We start from the raw sequence: 23,070 nt of genomic DNA, 5'->3' as shown, positions 1-23,070 counted from the left end.
GATATTAAAGAAGGAAAAATGACTTACTGATAAGGCATTCTTTCACTCGTTATATGTCAACGTGTGTATCATGAAAAGGCGGTTAGTGCAACAAATGAAAATCTTTAGGATCATACAATTTCTGATTAAAAATGAATGAATGAATGCTTGGGGATAAACGTCGTACTTAGCAATTTTTCAGTAATATGACGACGAAGAATCATTAGATATGTGTACATATACTATGTCTTCTTCTGGCATGTCGCCAAAGTTCTGACGCCTCTAAAGTGTCATGCTGAAGACACCAGGCATGACATCCCACCCAGTCACATTTTACTAACACCATGCCAACAAGCCCTATTTCCTTGTTCAAACATATCGGTGCGAGCGCCAAGCAAGGCAACAAAAAGTATAGTTTTTGGTATGATCCTGGGTCTCCCGACTTTGAGGCGGACGCTCTAACCATTGGGTCACCGAAGCAGTCAGTTTCTAATAGCGACGGCATTCACAAAGATTACCTGATTTGTGTCCGCAAGGGTGAACTCGAGAAACAATTATCAAAAGAAGCAATACAAAGAAAATTCCCAATGTGACCTTGATATTACAAAACATGATTTTGGTCCTTAAAAATATTTACTTATTTGTTTGTTTATTCGTTTATTCATATATTTATTTGGGGTTTTCCGTCTTACTCTGGAATATGGTTGAAAATGAGATGTTTGTTCATTTCCATCAGACTGAATGCAACGCTTCATAAAAACGGATACACGAAAAGGAACAAAGATAATGGATTTAATGGAAGTGAAAACGGTTGATCAAAAAAAGAATGCAAAAAAAAATTTCATTTTTGAAGCATATTTTCGTCCTCTCTTAATCGCCCCTCTGTTTTATGAATATTTTCCGTCAACGGTCGGAAATTTTCGGAAATGACGTCGAGCAGGCAACAGCAATTACCGGACTCTTCAGTGGCACGGTACAGGAAAACTGTAGTTTAAGGACATTTTTACACCCCAAGGACACAACGTAGAAGATTTTGTATTTTTGTATGTTAAGGTACATTGTAAAGAAATAAAGAAATAAAGACAAACCGTTTCAAGTATCCTTTAAGATCTTTGATTTTTACCAGTAGGAATGTCAGTCAGTCATCTGTGGTTAATCTATCATCTCTGCCAACATTACCAGTACAAATATCAGTCGGTCAGTAGCTGTGAATCTATCATGTCTGTCAACGTTACTTGTAGGAATGTCAGTCAGTCATCTGTGGTTAATCTGTCATCTCTGTCAACGTTACTTGTAGGAATGTCAGTCGGTCAGATGTGGTTAATCTGTCATCTCTGCCAATGTTACCAGTACAAATATCAGTCCGTCAGTAGCTGTGAATCTATCATGTCTGTCAACGTTACCAGTAGGAATGTCAGTCCGTCAGCTGTGGTTAATCTATCATGTCTGTCAACGTTACCAGTAGGAATGTCAGTCAGTCATCTGTGGTTAATCTGTCATGTCTGTCAACGTTACCAGTACAAATATCAGTCCGTCAGTAGCTGTGAATCTATTATGTCTGTCAACGTTACCAGTAGGAATGTCAGTCAGTCAGATGTGGTTAATCTATCATGTCTGTCAACGTTACCAGTAGGAATGTCAGTCAGTCATCTGTGGTTAATCTGTCATGTCTGTCAACATTACCAGTACAAATATCAGTCCGTCAGTAGCTGTGAATCTATCATGTCTGTCAACGTTACCAGTAGGAATGTCAGTCAGTCATCTGTGGTTAATCTGTCATGTCTGTCAACGTTACCAGTACAAATATCAGTCCGTCAGTAGCTGTGAATCTATTATGTCTGTCAACGTTACCAGTAGGAATGTCAGTCAGTCATCTGTGGTTAATCTGTCATCTCTGTCAACGTTACTTGTAGGAATGTCAGTCAGTCAGCTGTGGTTAATCTGTCATCTCTGCCAATGTTACCAGTACAAATATCAGTCCGTCAGTAGCTGTGAATCTATCATGTCTGTCAACGTAACTTGTAGGAATGTCAGTCAGTCAGCTGTGGTTAATATGTTATCTCTGCCAATGTTACCAGTACAAATATCAGTAGCTGTGAATCTATCATGTCTGTCAACGTTACTTGTAGGAATGTCAGTCAGTCAGCTGTGGTTAATCTGTCATCTCTGCCAATGTTACCAGTACAAATATCAGTCCGTCAGTAGCTGTGAATCTATCATGTCTGTCAACGTTACTTGTAGGAATGTCAGTCGATCAGCTGTGGTTAATATGTTATCTCTGCCAATGTTACCAGTACAAATATCAGTAGCTGTGAATCTATCATGTCTGTCAACGTTACCAGTAGGAATGTGAGTCAGTCATCTGTGGTTAATCTATCATGTCTGTCAACGTTACCAGTAGGAATGTCAGTCAGTCATCTGTGGTTAATCTATCATGTCTGTCAACGTTACTTGTAGGAATGTCAGTCAGTCAGCTGTGGTTAATCTGTCATCTCTGTCAATGTTACCAGTACAAATATCAGTCGGTCAGTAGCTGTGAATCTGTCATGTCTGTCAACGTTACCAGTAGGAATGTCAGTCGATCAGCTGTGGTTAATATGTTATCTCTGCCAATGTTACCAGTACAAATATCAGTAGCTGTGAATCTATCATGTCTGTCAACGTTAGTTGTAGGAATGTCAGTCAGTCATCTGTGGTTAATCTATCATGTCTGTCAACGTTACTTGTAGGAATGTCAGTCAGTCATCTGTGGTTAATCTATCATGTCTGTCAACGTTACTTGTAGGAATGTCAGTCAGTCAGCTGTGGTTAATCTGTCATCTCTGCCAACATTACCAGTACAAATATCAGTCGTTACCAGTAGGAATGTCAGTCAGTCAGTCAGCAGTTGTCAATCTGTCATCTCCGCCAACGTTACCTGTAGGAATGTAAGAGTGGTTAATCTGTCAATCTGTCACGTTACTTGTAGGAATGTCAGTCCGTCAGAAGTTGTCGATCTGTCATGTCTGTCAACGTTACCAGTATGAATATCAGTCCTTCAGCCGTTGTCAATCTGTCATGTCTGTCAACGTTACCAGTACAAATATCAGTCGGTCAGCAGTTGTCAATCTATTATGTCTGCCAGTGTTACAAGTAGAAATATCGGTCCTTCAGCCGTTGCCAATCTGTCATGTCTGTCAACGTTACCAGTACAAATATCAGTCAGTCAGCAGTTGTCAATCTGTCATGTCTGCCAACGTTACAAGTACAAATATCAGTCCGTAAGTAGCTGTGAATCCATCATGTCTGCCAACGTTACCAGTAGGAATGTCAGTCAGTCAGCTGTGGTTAATCTGTCATCTCTGCCAATGTTACCAGTACAAATATCAGTCGGTCAGTAGCTGTGAATCTATCATGTCTGTCAACGTTACCAGTACAAATATCAGTCGGTCAGTAGCTGTGAATCTATCATGTCTGTCAACGTTACCAGTACAAATATCAGTCAGTCAGCAGTTGTCAATCTGTCATGTCTGCCAACGTTACACGTACAAATATCAGTCCGTAAGTAGCTGTAAATCCATCATGTCTGCCAACGTTACCAGTAGGAATGTCAGTCCGTCAGCTGTGGTTAATCTATCATGTCTGTCAACGTTACCAGTAGGAATGTCAGTCAGTCATCTGTGGTTAATCTATCATGTCTGTCAACGTTACTTGTAGGAATGTCAGTCAGTCATCTGTGGTTAATCTGTCATCTCTGCCAATGTTACCAGTACAAATATCAGTGGGTCAGTAGCTGTGAATCTGTCGTGTCTGTCAACGTTACTTGTAGGAATGTCAGTCAGTCATCTGTGGTTAATCTGTCATGTCTGCCAACGTTACCAGTAGGAATATCAGTCAGTCATCTGTGGTTAATCTATCATGTCTGTCAACGTTACCAGTAGGAATGTCAGTCCGTCAGATGTGGTTAATCTGTCATCTCTGCCAATGTTACCAGTACAAATATCAGTCGGTCAGTAGCTGTGAATCTGTCATGTCTGTCAACGTTACCAGTAGGAATGTCAGTCAGTCATCTGTGGTTAATCTGTCATGTCTGTCAACGCTACCAGTAGGAATGTCAGTCAGTCAGATGTGGTTAATCTGTCATGTCTGTCAACGTTACCAGTAGGAATGTCAGTCCGTCAGATGTGGTTAATCTGTCATCTCTGCCAATGTTACCAGTACAAATATCAGTCGGTCAGTAGCTGTGAATCTGTCATGTCTGTCAACGTTACCAGTAGGAATGTCAGTCAGTCATCTGTGGTTAATCTGTCATGTCTGTCAACGTTACCAGTAGGAATGTCAGTCAGTCATCTGTGGTTAATCTATCATGTCTGTCAACGTTACCAGTAGGAATGTCAGTCCGTCAGATGTGGTTAATCTGTCATGTCTGTCAACGTTACCAGTAGGAATATCAGTCAGTCATCTGTGGTTAATCTATCATGTCTGTCAACGTTACCAGTAGGAATGTCAGTCCGTCAGATGTGGTTAATCTGTCATCTCTGCCAATGTTACCAGTACAAATATCAGTCGGTCAGTAGCTGTGAATCTGTCATGTCTGTCAACGTTACTTGTAGGAATGTCAGTCAGTCATCTGTGGTTAATCTGTCATGTCTGTCAACATTACCAGTACAAATATCAGTCGGTCAGTAGCTGTGAATCTATCATGTCTGTCAACGTTACTTGTAGGAATGTCAGTCAGTCATCTGTGGTTAATCTGTCATGTCTGCCAACGTTACCAGTAGGAATGTCAGTCAGTCAGCTGTGGTTAATCTTTCATGTCTGCCAACGTTACCAATATGAATATCAGCCCTTCAGCCATGGTCAATCTGTCATGTCTGTCAACGTTACGTGTGCAAATATCAGTCCTTCAGTAAATCTGTCAATCATCTTTGAAAGTTTTTCCGTTTGCTGTGTTTTCTGATCCAATTCTTCTAGTCCACTTTCACACCCTGCGTGCCACTCAAAATGTCTTTTTTCCACAGATTTAATTTTTTTTTTCACCATTATTTAAGATAGTCCGCGGCTTCTTCGTAAGCTTAGTCTTAGTCTGTTGTATAACATAAACAAACATCGTGCAAATGATCTGTTTTTGAGCATGGCCTAGTCAATCCTACACAGGAGTGGGTTTAGTCTACTTCAGGGTTTTCACATCAACCAACCCCTGAAATATACAGACGACCTGACCGCAGACAGACCCCAAGGCAAGAACGTCAAATCCCGCCTACGTTTGTACAGGCCCGTGTGCTTGGTAAAACACTGACAACCTCTTCGCAAAATCCGCCAGCATTAGGTACATGTAAATGTCGCCGACATCAAGTAGGCGGGTACATCAAATAAGACGGATTTGATAACTGACCCAAACTGCGAGGTGGTTAGTACAGGGAAGGTACTTAGCTACCTTATATATCCAGTGCTGCTGGGTACGTAAACTCCAATCAAACAGTCACATATTTAGATTCAGACTTAACATAAGCGTTTTCTCATGCCATGCACATCTCGTCACGCACATGCGTCACATCTGAATTACTTGAACATTTCTTAAATTTAAAAATTTTGAAATTTCGTACAATTTCAAAAATTGGAAGGAATTTAGAAAATTGGTCGTATACAATGTATTGTTTCTGCCAGGAAACATTTGTCAGTTTGATTTTAAGCCAAACGAAGTTTATCTTATTGACCTCGGACGACTACTTGAGTAGTCTAGACTTTTGCCAAGCTTACTATAATTTGTTTTTAAAAATCGAAAAATTTGTTTTTCTTCTGACTAACGTTGACAATCCTGAACTGATGACAGATTTGAATCCTGGCTGACTCCTGATTAAAATAACAATGAAAAAAACATTGCCTAACTTTTTATCTTCTACCAACTTTCTGAAACATTCTTTACATTCAAATGGCTTCATGTTAACAACTGCACCATCAATGCCGTTCGCCGACAGTTCAGCCTGAAAGGAAAATTGGCATCAACGCATGTTTTCTTTTCGTATAAAATATGTATTTACTTACTCGATCGGTGTTTAACTCCGTCCTCAAGAATTGTTGTCTTATATGACGGCGGTCAGTTTTGTCAAGTATACCTTCGTAAGGAAACTGACAAACTTCTTTACTTAAAGCCGCAGCCTAAACTGCGAAACCTGGCTTCGAACATCCGAAGAGTTCTTATGCACCCGAGAGTTTGCATGCTGTCTTCAGCTCCAGAGTGACATTATAACCTTTCTAAACTCATTACACATTCATGAGAGTCAATGAGAAACACATAGAAAGTATATTCTATATCAAGGCTATGTACCAGTTAAATCTAATTCTTATTCTGAATTCTTAGCTACTTGGGTCTTCTATCTTAACAAAGGCACTACCAGAAATACAGTCATTTTGGAAAAGCTACTGTTGTGCAATTGCAAGAAATTCTGGCGTTGGAAAAGATTCTGAAAAGCTCAAATCATTTCACTAAAGAGGTAGGCGCTGAAATACACGTACAAGGAGTATAAGGACATCTCTACTTAGGATTTCAATTAGTTTCAATTTTGACATGGTAAATTACCTTAATTAGACAGCAATGTACCGAAGGGCCCTGTACTTGCATGTACTTGGCCTCGCCGTGTAGCATTTGTTAGGTCCTGCGTGACTATTTCAATTAACGTCACACGTTATTACTGCCAAAACTAGTGTACCACGGTTATTCCATCAAACGCTCTCACTTTAAGTTTCGTAAGTTTTACAGTTAGTATAATTCTTTTGTAAGTAAATATGGACAGAGCGTCCAAAACACCTGGCACTCTGAATCATGATTGTGTCTAATTCCGCTTAACTCTGAACTATAGGGGATGTGTCTTCATGGTGTTGAATTAGATCGCCACATTGCTTACCTAAACAGTTGCAATTAAATTGCGCAATGTAGATTACATATTTTATTATCGACGACTGGTACGCGAATGTATCTTTCGGTGTATAGATTTGCAGAGAAATTACCCTCTGGACTGAAGACTGCCACCGGAATTACCATTTATACCTCGACTTCCAGTGGAATTACCATTTGGACTATGGCCTTCACGTAATAACTTTTCATGTATACGTATTTCGATTGGTACGAACCCCCTTTTGGAACGCGTATACTTGTTCTCATTTGAATACGCCTAGATGCAGAAGTTCGATCCTTCGTATTTATTTGACGCTTTATATTGGTCATCTACAAGCTTAAAACATCCCACACAGAGTAAAAGAAAATTGTGAAAGAAATGCATCCTCCGTTTTTGATTTAGAGGATGGGACAGATTGTCAAGATGTGACGTCTGATACCTTGGATATCCATATAAGGAAGGACTGGCGCGATACGTCATGTAACATTTTCTGATTTCCACTAAATGCGAGTCGAGGAGTGTTATCTAAACATCGAGCACGTGTCCAACGGCTGAAGGTCGACATCTTGTTCTACATTATAAAAATATGTTAACTTGACCTTAGTTCGTCATGAGACGCACGCTCTTATGATTAACTGGCGTGTGTTTTGCCAGCGTACAAACCGAACTAGTTTGTTCAGGCGGATATAGAGTTTACCCGTGATCGCAAAGCTGATCAAGGCCTAGTCAGTGTTTCATACGCGTTGGAATCCAGCCAGGTAAAAGTATTGAACTTGTCGTTCCTCTCTGCTCTCTGTTAAGTCCCTGTCTATCAGTAATAAATGATGTGGATGTATCATGTGCAGCACATAATGACAGCTGTGAGGTAGGTCTTTTGTGGCAGACAGAAACTGATCGGCTTCTTTAAAAGAATATGTAGTCGGACAAAATGGCGGCATTACCCTTCATGGTTAGAAACAGACATGACAATTCCGCTCTTAGTGTCACTTATAATGAGGACAGACAGACGTTTAGTGTAGCTTATCATTGTACAAAACCAAAGAAGGAGTGTCTGATGGCCGTGTTCACCTTAAATTTGAAAGAGACGTCCCCCGAGGGTGAAGTAAAATACACACCTTGGCTGATAACTTCACCTTTCCTGCAGGCAAAGTTTAAACTACCTCTAGCTCCGTACCTTTTCTCTCCTGAGATTTGTGTTGCGCCTGCGCCATGTACAAATGATGTTCGGGTTACGGGTAGTAACACTGCCCAGTGTGTCGTGAGGGTTCATTTTACGAGAAGCACAGGAGTAGCAAATTTACCGTATATCGGCGTCGTCGAGACTCATGACATTGCGGAGCTTGTCGGCCTCGGACCCAAAATGACTGCCATCTGTTTGTACAACAGAGCCTTGGAGTTTCATAGAAAGCGAGTGTGGCGGTCCATGGAGCTGGCAACGTGTTTGTATCGGAAAAAAACGAAGGAATATTTTGGAGACATATTCCTAAACCACGGCGGTGTTATGCACCCCTACCTAAAAGACAACACTGGCGACCCAAAGTGTCCTATTACCAACAGACTTAAGGGGCTGTTTTTCTCCACGGCTATTTCAGGAGCACAACTCCCTTCGTCCTTTGGGCCTCATCGATTCGTGGTACCGCTGATAGCGTTACTGCAAAATATGGGACCGTGGCAGTTCTATTTTGCAGACTTCTATTGCTTGGACAAAGACAAAAGGTTCCATCATGTAAATCTTGTCCTTTGTGAAAAAGACACAGATGCTTATAAAATGTGCGAAGAGTGTTTACTGAGGTTACCCTCAGAAAATCCTTTCTTGCAAGTGGCAGCCGATCATTCTAAATGTCTTGTCAATTCTCACATCAAGGTAGAAATAATTTATACCAAAGAGATTGATATCGTCAGAATGTGCCGGGATATGGGTGCAGAAATGCAAACTGTGCCATCGTACGAAACCTCAGACCCACGAGGAATTCCCAAGAACCCAAAATGTCTGAACTGCAATATAGCGTCATTTGAGCAATGGTGCACAAGTTTGTAATCCTGATTTGTTGATGATTTAAGTTATATCATGAAAGATTTTCATGAGTATAAGTTTGTCAGTATATCATTAATTATAAATATATCAGTCAATATCCAGCCGTACACTTTGTAGTCTTTGTAATTATGATTTGTTAAGTATTTTTAAAAAACGTGCACGCCTCGTGATCATGAAGCACTATTAGACTTAAGTCAAAATTTGACGCATTAAATTTGGTATGTTCCCTTCCATTACTTTAGCTGAAATTCACTGTATAATAACTTGCCCAGAAATTATGTTATCAAGCAGTATTTGGGCCTTGTTACATCAGAAATAACAGTTTAAATACGATTTGAAATCTTGAATTAGGTCTAAGATCACTTCGTGATCCCGTTAATACTGAGCGATATGTTCGGCTCACCAGACGGCTTCTGGTCCTGGATCACGTGACGTCATGTGCTTGACTCCAGCAACTCGCACTGATTCGGTTCCGTCATTTTTTCCAGGTATCTGGCTGGCGACGCACAGTGGTTTCCTCTGCTCTTCATTGGCATGGTTTCCCTATCTCGTCACTCACACGATTTGGTATTGGTGAAATACAGGAATCCACACATCCATCCATTTTAAAATGCTACACTAGTGAAAATTTTATGTATTTATTTCATATATTTGGGTTATATATAAATATATATACACCTTTCAATTAACAGTGACGCTGCAAAAGCCTAAAATATTGTCTTGAGCCCCAACATCGCTGATTTTGCAGCTACATTTTATTTGATTGGTGTTTTAGACCGTCCTCAAGAATATTTCACTTATACGACGGGGGCCAGCGTTTTAATTTATTTATTTATTTATTTATTTATTTATTTATTTATTTGATTGGTGTTTTACGCCATATTCAAGAATATTTCACTTATACGACGGCGGCCAACATTATGGTGGGTGGAAACCGGGCACAGCCCGGGGGAAACCCACGACCATCCGCAAGTTGCCTGGCTGACCTTCCCACATACAGGCAGAGAGGAATTTTTCACCAAAAATGTAGTGAAAATATAAATGTGAGCTGTTTTGTTGCCGTGCATAAGAATTTTAAGGACGTTATGCACTTGGGTCGAAGTTACCAAAGGTCACCTCCTTGGCGTGATATGAACGGTTTTACGTCAACAGTAGGTAACTGACTGCAGCATACGGCTCTTCACTTGGCAAAATGGATCACATATGGTGCACAAGAAAGTGGACATAAATTTCCATAAAACCATTGAAATTCCATTTTATCTAAAGATTCTCTTTCAGGAAAATATATTTGAATACTTATAACCTTTGAACCTGTATATATTGTATATGAAATGTGCGCTGACGAAAACTACCTCCATCGACCGATTACGACTCCGATAAAAGCCCTGAACTCTGCGCATGGTCAAGGAATAGTTTTATGTGATACTGAAGCACATTGACGGTGAAGAGTAGGCCCACTTAGGTATATCCCTTTCGTGACATTCTTGTGATAATTCGTGTGATACTTTGTAATGTGCATTCTACTGGTTGTGCTTGCTCTGGACGAGAGCTCTTTATAAACCTCACCTTTATTTGTTGGCTATGTCTTTTGTGTAGGCTGAGAACCGAATATGAATAACAGGCGTGGGTAACGCATGTACAACTGTGGCATAGAAAGGAAATTAAGAGCATTACAGAACATTAGGCGATGGTCCATGGGGCCGTTTATCTCCGGGAAAAGCTCCACGACCCTGGATGGCCGTTTATGAGATCTCTTTTGGAGCACGGATAGATGGTGTTTGAGCAATATAGCGCCGTGCATGAAGGCGACATGCTGAAAAAAAAAGACACTTTCCAAAATCTACTAAAGCACTCCAGGTTTCGTGACCACAGACTGCAATTGAGTTATTCTTGAACAGCCACTAAAAATTGGACCACCGGGACAAGAGATTCAAAGGGTGTGTAAGCGGGTATGAATGTATGTGTACTTGGGGATTCACGTCGGGTATGAAGATTGCAAATCCGTAAAGCAGAGCTGGCTAAGGTCCAGTGGCAGGTTAGGTCCTGGATGCTCCTAGCACCAAGATTGTCCTGCAGACGCCATTAAAAGTTTATTGGTACCCCTAGACATCAGTGCCCCGTGTCTAGGAGATTGGGGCTCCGAGTTTAAACGCTGGGACCCTGATTTCATTGTTAAAGGCATACATAAGCGTCTATGGCAAATTTTTTCGCCGTGACCCTTTGAAACCTGGGCAAAACCGCGATAAATCATCTCGAAAATGCAATGATGTTATTTACAATTTATCAGACGTCATCAGTTTAGAAATTTAACTAAAATTTCTTAAAAATGTGATAAAAACAATAGAGCTTTTTGAGGAATTAAATTCAGAAGGAAGGCACAATGAACACTAAGAGGAATCCTTGTATTCCGAACTGGGATGCCGTGTTCCCAAACACTGTTATTCTCAAATATAAGGCAAAATCACAAATATAGTTTTTCATTTCATTTATGACCGAAATACTGACTTGTTCTTAACCTACAAAGTATAAAAGATGTACAACATACAGAGTAAAACCAAAGCGGCGACAACACTGGGATATATATACAGCATAGAGAGTAAAACCAGAGCAGGGACGACAGGGTGACAGACGTTCATCATGGAGAGTAAAACCACAGCAGGGGCCACAGGTGTGATAGACGTACAGCATAGAGAGTAAACCAGAGAAGCAACGACAGTGTTATGGACGTAAAGCATAGAAAGTAAAACCAGAGCAGCAACGACAGTGTGATAGACGTGCCGCATAGAGAATAAAATCACAGCAGCAAAGACAGTGTGATCGATGTTCAGCATAGAGAGTAAAACCAGAGCAGGGACGGCAGTGTTATAGACGTACAGCACAGAGAGCGAAACCAGAACAGAGACGACAGTGTGACAGACGTTCAGCATAGGGAATAAAACCAGAGCAGGGACCACAGGTGTGATAGACGTACAGCACAGAGGTTAGAACTAGAGCAGAGACGACAGTGTGATAGAGGTACAGGATGGAGAGTGAAACCAGAGAAACAACGACAGTATTTTAGACGTGCCGCATAGAGAGTAAAACCAGAGCAGAGACGACAGTGTGACAGACGTTCAGCATAGAGAGTAAAACCAGAGCAGAGACGACAGTGTGACAGACGTTCAGCATAGGGAATAAAACCAGAGCAGGGACCACAGTTGTGATAGACGTACAGCACAGAGGTTAGAACTAGAGCAGAGACGACAGTGTGATAGAGGTACAGGATGGAGAGCGAAACCAGAGAAACAATGACAGTATTTCAGACGTGCCGCATAGAGAGTAAAACCAGAGCAGAGACGACAGTGTGACAGACGTTCAGCATAGAGAGTAAAACCAGAGCAGAGACGACAGTGTGACAGACGTTCAGCATAGAGAGTAAAACCAGAGCAGGGGAGACAGTGTGATAGACGTACAGCATAGAGAATAAAACCAGAGCAGCAACGACAGTGTGGTAGACGTGCCGCATAGAGAGTAAAACCACAGCAGGGACGACAGTGATATAGACGTATAGCATGGAGAATAAAACCAGAGCAGCAACGACAGTGTGGTAGACGTGCCGCATAGAGAGTAAAACCACAGCAGGGACGACAGTGATATAGACGTATAGCATGGAGAATAAAACCAGAGCAGCAACTACAGGGTGATAGACGTACAGCATAGAAAGTAAAACCAGAGCAGGCACGACAGTGTGATAGACGTGCCGCATAGAGAGTAAAACCAGAGCAACAACGACAGTGTGATAGACGTACAGCATAGAGAGCGAAACCAGAGCAGGGACGACAGTGTGATAGACGTACAGCATAGAGAGTACAACCACAGCAGGGGCCACAGGTGTGATAGACGCACAGCATAGGGAGTAAAACCACAGAAGGGACCACAGGTGTGATAGACGTACAGCACAGAGAATAAAACCAGAGAAGAAACGATAGTGTGATAGACATACAGCATAGAGAGTAAAACCACAGTATGGAAGACAGGTGTGATAGACGTACAGCATAGAGAATAAAACCAGAGCAGAGACGACAGTGTGGTAGACGTGCCGCATAGAGAGTAAAACCAGAGCAACAACGACAGTGTGATAGACGTACAGCATAGAGAGCGAAACCAGAGCAGGGACGACAGTGTGATAGACGTACAGCATAGCATTTGTTAGGTCCTTCGTGACTATTTCAGTTAAATATTACAGCCATATCGCACCAGTCCTTCCGTATCCAAGGTATCAGACGTGGCATGTTGACAATCTGCCCCAGAGTGAAGGAGTCGATGACTGTTATCTAAACATCGAGCACGTAACCAACAGCTCAGGATCGAAATTCTGTTCTACATTCTAAAAATATGTTAACTTGACCTTAAATCGTCATACGACGCACGCTCTTATGATTAACTGGCGTATGTTTTGCCAGCGTACAAACCGAACTAGGTTGTTCAGGCGGATATAGAGTTTACCCGTGATCGCAAAGCTGATCAAGGCCTCGTCAGTGTTTCATACGCGTTGGAATCCAGCCAGGTAAAACTATTGAACTTGTCGTTCCTCTCTGCTCTCTGTTAAGAACAAGAGGTTCGGCCAAAGTACAGCATATTAGATGGTGTAAAGTTCCTGTCTATCAGTAATAAACAATGTGGATGTATCATGTGCAGCACATAATGACAGTTGTGAGGTAGGTCTTTTGTGGCAGACAGAAACTGATCGGCTTCTTTAAAAGAATATGTAGTCGGACAAAATGGCGGCATTACCCTTCATGGTTAGAAACAGACATGACAATTCCGCTCTTAGCGTCACTTATAATGAGGACAGACAGACGTTTAGTGTAGCTTATCATTGTACAAAACCAGCGAAGGAGTGTCTGATGGCCGTGTTCACCTTAAATTTGAAAGAGACGTCCCCCGAGGGTGAAGTAAAATACACACCTTGGCTGATAACTTCACCTTTCCTGCAGGCAAAGTTTAAACTACCTCTAGCTCCGTACCTTTTCTCTCCTGAGATTCGTGTTGCGCCTGCGCCATGTACATGTGATGTTCTGGTTACCGGTAAGAACACTGCCCAGTGTGTCGTGAGGGTTCATTTTACTAGAAGATCAGGAGTAGCAGATTTCCCGTATATCGGCGTCGGCGAGCCTCACGATATCGTGGAGCTTGTCGGCCTCGGGCCCAAAATGGCTGCTATCTGTTTGTACAACAGAGCCTTGGAGTTTCATAGAAAGCGAGTGTGGCGGTCCATGGAGCTGGCAACGCGTTTGTATCGGAACAAAACGAAGGAGTATTTTGGTGACATATTCCTAAATCACTGTGGAGTTATGCGCCCCTACCTAAAAGACAACACTGGCGACCCAAAGTGTCCTATTACCAACAGACTTAAGGGGCTGTTTTTCTCTACAACTGTAATGGGCTCACCACAGTTCCGTTCGCCCTTTGGGCCTCATCGATTTCTGGTGCCGCTGATAGCGTTACTGCAAAATATGGGCTCGTGGAAATTCTATTTTGCAGATTTCTATTGTTTTGACAAAGAAATAAGGGCTCATCATGTAAATCTTGTCCTGTGTGAAAAAGACACAGATGCTTATAAAATGTGCGAAGAGTGTTTACTGGCGTTACCTTTAGAAAATCCTTTCTTGCAAGTGGCAGCCGATCATTCTAAATATCTTGTCAATTCTCACATCAAGGTAGAAGTAATTTATACCAAAGAGATTGATATCGTCAGAATGTGCCGGGATATGGGGGCAGAAATGCAAACTGTGCCATCGTACGGGACCTCAGACCCACGAGGAATTCCCAAGAATCCAAAATGTCTGAACTGCAATATAGCGTCATTTGAACCATGGTACGCAAGTTTGTAATCCTAATTTGTTCATGATTTATGTTATATTATGAAACACTTTCATGAAGATAAGTTTGTGTGTATATCATTAATAATGAATCTATCAGTCAACATCCAGCCGTACATTTCGTAGTTTTTGTAATTATGACTTAAGTATTTTTTAAAAACTTCTATGCCCCGTCATCATGAAGAAATCTTAGATCTTACATCAGAAATAAGTTTAAAGGTGATTTGCTTCAAGGAGTATCAAGAACAAGACCTTATCATAACGTACTTTTCGTCTCAAGACTTATTCTATAATCATTCTATATTAGGGTTTACATGTCACCACAAAGTCGAAGGCCTATTAACCATATCAATGAAAAGAAAAGTGGAGAATATTAATGTGACACGTTGCTCTTTTTTCAACACCAGGATTAAATCTTTTATATTTTACTTTTCTGAAATGCAGTCAAACTGAGAATTACATCAATTGGAATAGTTTCTATATGATACTTAAACCCACTAAGGGTGAAGAGTAGGCCTACTTCGGTATAAACCTTTCGTAACAATCGGCTGAGATTGGAATATGAATAACAGGCGTGGGTAACACATGTACAACAGTGTCATAGGAAATATTTCTTTTCGAGCACCGATAGATGGGATTTGAACAATATAGCGCCGTGCATGAAGGTGACATGCTGAAAGAAAAAGACTGTTTTAAAAATCTACTAAAGCACTCCAGGCTTCGTGACTATAGGCTGCAATAGACTTATTCTTGAACAGCCACTAAAAGTTGGACCACCGGGACAAGAGGTTAAAAGGGTGTGTATACGTGTATGAATGTATATATACTTGGGGCTTTACGTCGAGTATAAAGAGTGCAGAGCCGTTAAACAGAGCCGACTAAGGTCCAGTGGCAGGTTAGGTCCTGGATGCTCCTAGCACCTAGGTTATACTGCAGACGCCATTAAAGTTTATTGGTACCCCGAGACGTGGGGTCTAAAAGAGTGCGTAAAAGGGCAAAAAATGTAATCTTTAAAGGTCATTGCCCAGAGTTTAGGAGATTGGGGCTCCTAGTTCAAAAGCTGGGGCCCCGATTTCAATATTAAAGGCATACATTAGCGTCTATGGCGAATTTTTTACCGTGACCCTTTGAAAATCTTTGCAAAACAGCCATAACTAACCTCGAAAATGCAATGGTTTTATTTAAAATTTATCAGACGTCATCAGTTTAGAAATTTAATTAAAATTTCTTAGAAATGTGGTACAAACAATAGAGCTTTTTGAGGAATTAAATTCAGACAGAAGGCATACTGAACACTACTTTCCTTATGCAGAGGAGCATTCATTGGCAAACACTGAATACATGAGTGTCCACTTGTATACGAATGTGAGAGGTATTTCGACAGACCGAAAACTGGTAGGGTACCGGTAGGTTAGGACGGTCTGGTTTAGAGAAACTAAACGCACACTAAGAGGAATCCCTCCATTCCGAACTGGAACACCGTATTCCCACACACTGTTATTCTCAAATATAAGGCAAAATCACAAATATACTTTTTCGTTGAGAAGTTTAAATTATGGCCCCAGAAGGCACTAAACCCTATCTCGCCTTGAGGGAAAGCTACAGAGGATGGGTTCGAGAAAATGGTCGCAAGGTTGTCATTAAGTTATCGTCGTTGTTATTGCGATTGCTTCTGCCTGTGTATCTAACTGCTCAATAAAAGGGCTTCAAGCTCATCGTTCATTGTAGCCCGCTGTTTTTTGTTTGCTTTTGTTCAAATTACTGTTACCAGTTTTTCACTATATGGAATATTTTCAGTATATTAAGCATTTCTTGGCATGTGTCGATTACTTTTGAGAAACGAAGACATGTGACATACAGAGTCTTCTAGTTACATAACTGCCCTTACAGACTATTTTATACTCGCCAAATGTAATAAGAAGTGCCCATTTCAGTAGAATTTTGTTAATTATTTTTTAAATCAGTTCACAAAATTTCTTCCGGTGATATTTTTTAGTAGGGCTTACACATCTTCTGGAAAAGGGCTGTGAAAATCCAACAATAACAGTTCAGAGCTGGAAGATATCTGTTAAACATGAACTCTTACAATTTTAAGAACTTTTCTCGCTTGGAGTGAGGGATTGGGGTTTAACAATGCCTGTAACAGGTGCGACAAGTATAACTGAAGATCAATGATGTCAGGCCTCATCCACTTAGTTGAAGCAAGAGATAGTTATGATGTCTTTCATTTTTCTGGTCTTCGTATCCTTGGTGTTTGGTTTGGTCGCATGGGTCTTCTTATTGCTTTTTTCCTGTTTTCTTCTTTACTTGATTTCCTTTTCTATTTCCAATTTTTATTCGTGGCCTCCCATGGCGGCGCAGACAGCACGTGTCACAGACCGGTAGAACAGCTCCTGGCTTAGGGTGTTTAGGTGCACTCCGTCGTTGGTTAGAATTTGCTTTTGTGGTCGGATCAGCCCCCTATGTCTCCAGAAGGTGGCCAATTGGTTGTTTGTCAGCTTCTTTTTAATTTCATGGATTTTTGTATTATAAATGTGGACTGAAATTCGCCGAGTTACCTGACGGTAAAGAAGCTGATGTAGATCCTTGGAATTTGGAATTTCGATATAAGTGCACCAACATAGTCTAAAATATCAACTCTAGCTCCCCCAATGCCAAAGAACCGAATGTCCTGGCCTGTTCTAAAGTCGATTCTAGAGTTTGGGATCGAATTTCGAAGGATACTATTCTCCAGCCTATGAACGCAACTGCTGCCGATAATCAAGATTTTCATCCTTGTTTTTTGTTCCTGTGAAAACAAATAGAGAAAACAAATATACAAGACAGTTGTATTTTTGATTAGCGAAGGGGTTTTGTTTATGAGATAATGTATATCTTAAGCAAGAAGATATTTGATCAAACAGATACTTATGAGCAAATTAGTGGCATAGCTACCAATCAAAACTTGATAGAGTGTCTGCCCTCGTATGATCATATACACATTTGTAAATAAACAGAAAATAAATATCAACTAATAAGAACAGATAAATAACAGCAAACAAGAGGGCAGATTAGTAAATGGTGAAATGTTATTAATCACTACAGTCATCAACTTCTGTGGTTACATTGTTTTCGTGTGGTATGTTTTTGCAAACCGGTTCATAAATGTTTTATTGGCCCTCAAGATCAAGATATCGCCGATATATTCGGGGATAAAGATGTAGAAATGAATTATGTATCTGTGGAATAAACGGCCCTCAAAATCAAGGTATCGCCGTTGTTAGTATATGTGTTTGGTAATTTCGGAAAATGCACTGTCTTTAATTAGATAAAGTGACGTATTGTTGACCAGAGCAGAAACGGCCCTCGGAATCAATGTATCGCCGTTGTTGGTCAATAGAGTTTTATTAGATTCGGCTTTCGTAACCCGTCGATTTTATGTATTCTTTTAGTAAGAAGAATATTTGTGCTCTCAGGTGTGGTTTGGGGTTAAGGATAGTCTGAAGGTCAAATTCACATTTGTAGATTTTCAGGCATTCTGCCAGTCGCCTTCGTTCTTTACTGTGTTTAATACATTGTAGCAAATAGTGCTCTATGGTTCCATCATGCTCTTGACAGGCTGGGCAAGTTAGTGAAGAATTTTGGATTATAGTTGCTAGATGTGCTTTGAGCCCTGTTTTCCCTAGTCTCAGGCGTGATATGTTTTTGTCATTGCTATCACTTAACTCGTAAGCCGTATATATGAGGGAATATCCCACTGCAATGGTCAGCGACACATGAAACGCAGTGACAACAAAGGCTCGGTTCAATAAGCCAGACTATAGCCGTTTTATATGTTTGCGTGTGTAACTATCGCCATTTAAGTATTTTAATTTTTTTAATTTAATTCTTTCTTTGTTTCACGAAGATTAGGGAACTCTTCAACAACAAAACAAAACTATATTCACAAATACGGATATTAGGGAGGTTTCGCAAGTCGACGGATACGGTTACGCGAACGGCTACGTCATCACTTTATGTGGCCACGTGACGAGTATTCGTCTGCCACATCCCATACGAGTGCGTGAGACACGGACATCGGCTGTCATACACGTAAGTAGAAAACGGATATCTAAATCAAGCTATACAAGCGTGTAATCTCACCGAAAGTTAACTTTGTTTATCGTTGACCGGCAATCAATGTATTTTTAAAGACATTTTCTTCAAAATATTCAGGGTTTTCGTAGATTTTTTTGTTGAAAATTTGAATAACATTGACCGGTAGCCTACGGCGGCAGCATGGGTCTTCACTCAGTGCAGAGTAGGCTAGGTCTAGGCCTACATGTGAAGTTCTACATGCATAAAACAGGCCTATGTGTCCCTTACAGGTCTATGTCACAGTAGGCCTGCACTGCTTCATATAATTTGTAGCCTTTATATTTCTTTTCTTTTATTTACGTACATTTTTTTAATCAGTTCTAGAGTCAGGATGGAGAGCTCAACATCAAGTTCAAGTTCAAGCACGCCGCCACTTCGTTTTTATCCAGAGTATACAGAGAGGGATGTGCTGTTGACAGATGTGGATGAGATGGAGAGAGAGGCTGCAAAATGTAAAGAAGAGAAGAAAGGGGCCCAATCTGCAGCAAAGCAGAAAGAAGAACAAGGCAAGGAAATTAGAGAAGCTGCAATGCAGTCCCTCAAAAGATCAGGTGAATTTTTAGTTAAATTTAAAAAAAATGGAATGACAAATATTGACACAAGGATAAGTGAAAACACCTGTTATACAAAGTGGCTAACTCTTAAAACACTATTCCATTGTGATTCAAAAGAGTTACGTCTTTAATTGCTTTTTTCATTTTTTATCATGATAAAATAAAATGTAGAAATATAACTGTTTTTTGAAAATTACAACAGTTTAATTTATATATACATGTACTCGGTTATGTTGGAGGGGTGGGGGAACTTGGATTTTTACAACTTGTATTCAGAAAGTTATAAATAGGTCTCCATATTATGCTTCATAAAGTCTACAAACAACATCGCCTATATATGGTAATTACTCATAACAAAGATGAAAAAAAATGTAAACACTAATGAAAAACAAATATTTTGAGTAAAGATAGAATGCTTTCAAATGCTATATAAGTGTTTTAAGTTTAATATCTTTTAAGGAGATGTTAACTTAGAGTTGAAAATAGTATTAGTAGGCTACTTGTGTAAAAATACAGCTATATTAGTGTCTGGTGTATGCCTAATTCAAATGCAGTTTTTATATAAGGTGTATACAATTTAATGCATTTGAGAATTCTATAGATGATCTAATACATGTACTATCCAATATTTATCAGGTGAGAACGCAGGCCAGGATGATGCAGCCAGTCCAAAGAAGAGAAGAAGTGGCAGAGCTGACTTTACAACATACTTTGAGATGCTACGTGAAAAAAATAACAAAGATGCTGAGTTGAAGGCCAAGCAGTTAGAGCTGGAGAAAGAGAAATTTGACTTGGAGAGAAGAGAAAGAGAATTCAGGATGGAGCGTGATTCCCTTATGATGGACTTAATTCGCCAATTGATTGACAAGAAAAATAATGAGTCATAATCATAATTCATAATCAGGGGGATATTCATTAATGTCTGAATCAATAATTTATTTCTGTGTTCAACTTATTTACTAATAATTCTGTAAGAGATTATATGCCTGGAATATCAATATTGTATATATATATATATAAGCATGCATGTATAAACAAATATCCATAGCAATCCTCTTTACTTTGTACATTACACATGTACATTATAAAATTTTAATTTAAATTTTTATATCAGATCACATTGCAAACAATCTTGACTAAATGTGGAGTTTAAACTTTGAATGAATTTATAATTTTCTCCATCTTTTGACTTAAAGGAGATGAAAGCACCTATATAAAGGATCTCATGTGAAAGAGAATTTCATGCTGATTCCAAATATGCCCTTCATTGTTTTTTTTACAACGAGTTATTAACGAATGAAGTTTGAATTAATATACTTTAATGTGTACCTTTCAGACCATACACAATTTTTGGACATTCGTGACGTCAAACTTGACTTTTAAGCTCCTGGAAATGGTCATTATGACTATAAATATTGCATTCAAAATTGCCAAAATACATGTACATTGTTGTAGATTGTTAAAATATAACCAGTTTTTGTGCAACTTGTGTTCAGCAAGTTGTGCGAATACCCCAAAATTGTGTATGGTCCCAAACATACACCCTATTATGTCAAACTTCATTCGTTAATAACTCGTTATAAAAAAAATGTAAACAAATACTGAAAGGCATATTTGGAATTAGCATGGAATTCTCTATCACATGAGGTCCACTTTATATAGTTGCTTATTCTTGTCCTTTAAGAAACAAAAACTGAAAATTCTGAGACATTTCTGTTCTAAATTATAATAAGTATTAAGTATATTTCATGAATGTTCTGTTGAATTTTGAAGGCTTCGGGGAAATGTGTTCAACTGATTATTCTGTGCTCTGGTCTGGTGGAAACTCCATAAGAAACTGAATAAAAATGGAGTCAAAAATGTTTCAACTTTTAACAAATTAATTTATTGTTTGTGTTATCTTATGTAGGCCTATGGTTTCCAGTATTAGCATGCATATATACATGTATAAGCATCAGGCAAGGTATTCCTCTAGTGTTGGGGGCTCCAGTCTGAAGTAATAGCTGGTTTGATTCCTCTTCAGACAGGTGTGACAATTGGTAAGCAACGCACCCACCAAATAATATTTTGCAACTGGCTGTAGTAGGACTTTCAGGTTTTTTCTAAAATCTAGAAAGGCAAACAAAGAGAGGACTTTTCCAAATTCCCATTCCACAGACTCCCTAACTGTAGACATCAAATAGTTGAAATTGTGTTGATCTGGATTAAGATTTGCCCCCTTGAATGGACAGATTAGATAGTTCCTAATCGGATATGCTGGGTCACCATATAAAGCAAACGATAGTCCATTGTTGTCGGTCTGTCCCGCATGCTCTAACCCATCCATAATTCCACTCTCACGAAGGAGCGCGCAGTCATGCCTCCGACCCTCCACCGGACCGAACATGTTGGCAATCATTCCATCAGGCACGACAACTGATTGAAATTTCAGGGAATGTATTCTCTTGTGACCATTATAACAAACTCTCTGGTTACGAGTAGGCCTGCAAATCGGACGAACTGTCCCATCTATAAATCCGAAACAGTTAGTGAGCGGAGCTCCTTTTTCATGGATTGCATCGGCATATGTCTGCAATCTCGAGCGCAACCAATCCTGATTAAGATCTGTGAGGCGATGGCTATGTTCATCGAAAATATGGTTCAAGGTAGCGTTTATGGCCATAGAAAGTGTGGATTTTGGTTGTCCGAAGAAAGGTTCTAAATCCGCTAGCCTATTTGGGTATACCAATCTCCGAAGAAGAATGCACAAAGCATCCCTTCCGTCCACCACTGTTCTATTGGGACAAACGATTCTTTCTGGCAAGTTCAGACGCACAAATAGCCGATTGATTGAATGTTTGTCGAACCGAAAATTAGTCATGCACTGGGCATCTGACATGTTATGAAGAGAAAATCTTAGCATATGTGAATTATATGTCGTCGGCTTGAAATTCTGTTGAAGAAGCAATATAACTAGTTCTTCATCATTTTCGATAGCTGCTTGCAATAAATTTGTAACTCCCGCGTCTGCCGCCATGTTGAAAGTCAGCGCCCCCTAGTTGACAAATGCGTCATTCGTGCGAAACCCGTTTTTGTATCCGTTAATACGTGAACGGTTACGGTTATCGTATCCGTATACGTATCCGTATCCGTCGACGTGCGAAACCTCCCTAATAAACAAAATGGTTTCTTACGTGTGCCCGGTGAACAGGATATAGGTCATTTCTGTTGGTGTTTCAATGATGAAAGTGCTTTGTGAGACATTTGTCTCTGCATTTTATTCATTTTAGCATTTTTGCCAACGGTTTGGTTAAGTATTTAAAAGATATTTTTAATTGCATTTCACAAGAATTATATTTAATGATATTTTAAGGTTACTGTGTATAAGAAGTATATAAGTATAAGAATTATATTATCCCAGATTTAACAGTTTAGGTGGCGTTATCCGAGCTACGAAATATGAACGAGCTACGAAATATATATATCGTATATGACTTATAATGTTACCGTTGACTTCCTTATTGGGCTTGATAAGATAAAGCTGTGAAAAATGTATTTTAACGAAATAGGATATCATCTGGATTGTCAATTTAGATGATATAAGGAAGTTCAGGTGCCTATTTGATTGTGCATTAGGTATTACGAAGCAAATTATATATATATATATATAT

General features: G+C 39.8%; 4 protein-coding genes across 5 annotated transcripts in view; 3 read left to right on the top strand and 1 right to left on the bottom strand.

Moving 5' to 3' along the window:
* Positions 1-7,546: 7,546 nt before the first annotated feature.
* LOC135476829 (uncharacterized) lies at positions 7,547-8,989 on the top strand. The gene has a single exon (XM_064756961.1). The coding sequence runs from the start codon at positions 7,783-7,785 to the stop codon at positions 8,890-8,892; it is 1,110 nt and encodes a 369-aa protein (XP_064613031.1). The 5' UTR covers positions 7,547-7,782; the 3' UTR covers positions 8,893-8,989.
* A 4,432-nt stretch (positions 8,990-13,421) lies between these two features.
* LOC135476661 (uncharacterized) lies at positions 13,422-21,922 on the top strand. 2 transcript variants are annotated; one of them, XR_010445119.1, is made up of 4 exons: positions 13,422-14,746; positions 18,642-18,821; positions 19,185-19,417; positions 20,057-21,922. XR_010445119.1 is itself a non-coding variant. In XM_064756762.1 (2 exons), exons 1-2 carry the CDS (start codon positions 13,650-13,652, stop codon positions 18,757-18,759), a joined length of 1,215 nt encoding a protein of 404 aa, XP_064612832.1. In that variant the 5' UTR covers positions 13,422-13,649; the 3' UTR covers positions 18,760-19,171. The 2 variants fall into 2 exon arrangements, 1 of the variants encoding a protein (XP_064612832.1); XM_064756762.1 differs by lacking the exons at positions 19,185-19,417; positions 20,057-21,922 and having other exon boundaries at positions 18,642-19,171.
* LOC135476463 (uncharacterized) overlaps positions 14,771-23,070 on the bottom strand; it is a 35,774-nt gene continuing 27,474 nt past the window's right edge. Inside the window, exon 5 of the mRNA XM_064756492.1 lies at positions 14,771-17,538. The gene's annotated coding sequence lies outside the window, so the exon portion shown is untranslated. The remainder of the gene's footprint in view (positions 17,539-23,070) is intronic.
* Positions 19,198-20,307, top strand: LOC135476464 (uncharacterized). Its single transcript, XM_064756493.1, has 2 exons — positions 19,198-19,417; positions 20,057-20,307. The coding sequence occupies exons 1-2, from the start codon at positions 19,198-19,200 to the stop codon at positions 20,305-20,307; spliced, it is 471 nt and encodes a 156-aa protein (XP_064612563.1).

Source organism: Liolophura sinensis, chromosome 10 (genome assembly GCF_032854445.1).
Source record: "Liolophura sinensis isolate JHLJ2023 chromosome 10, CUHK_Ljap_v2, whole genome shotgun sequence".
Classification (NCBI taxonomy): domain Eukaryota; kingdom Metazoa; phylum Mollusca; class Polyplacophora; order Chitonida; family Chitonidae; genus Liolophura; species Liolophura sinensis.
Note: the sequence above shows the minus strand (reverse complement) of the source record. Positions and strands in the feature narration are given on the sequence as shown.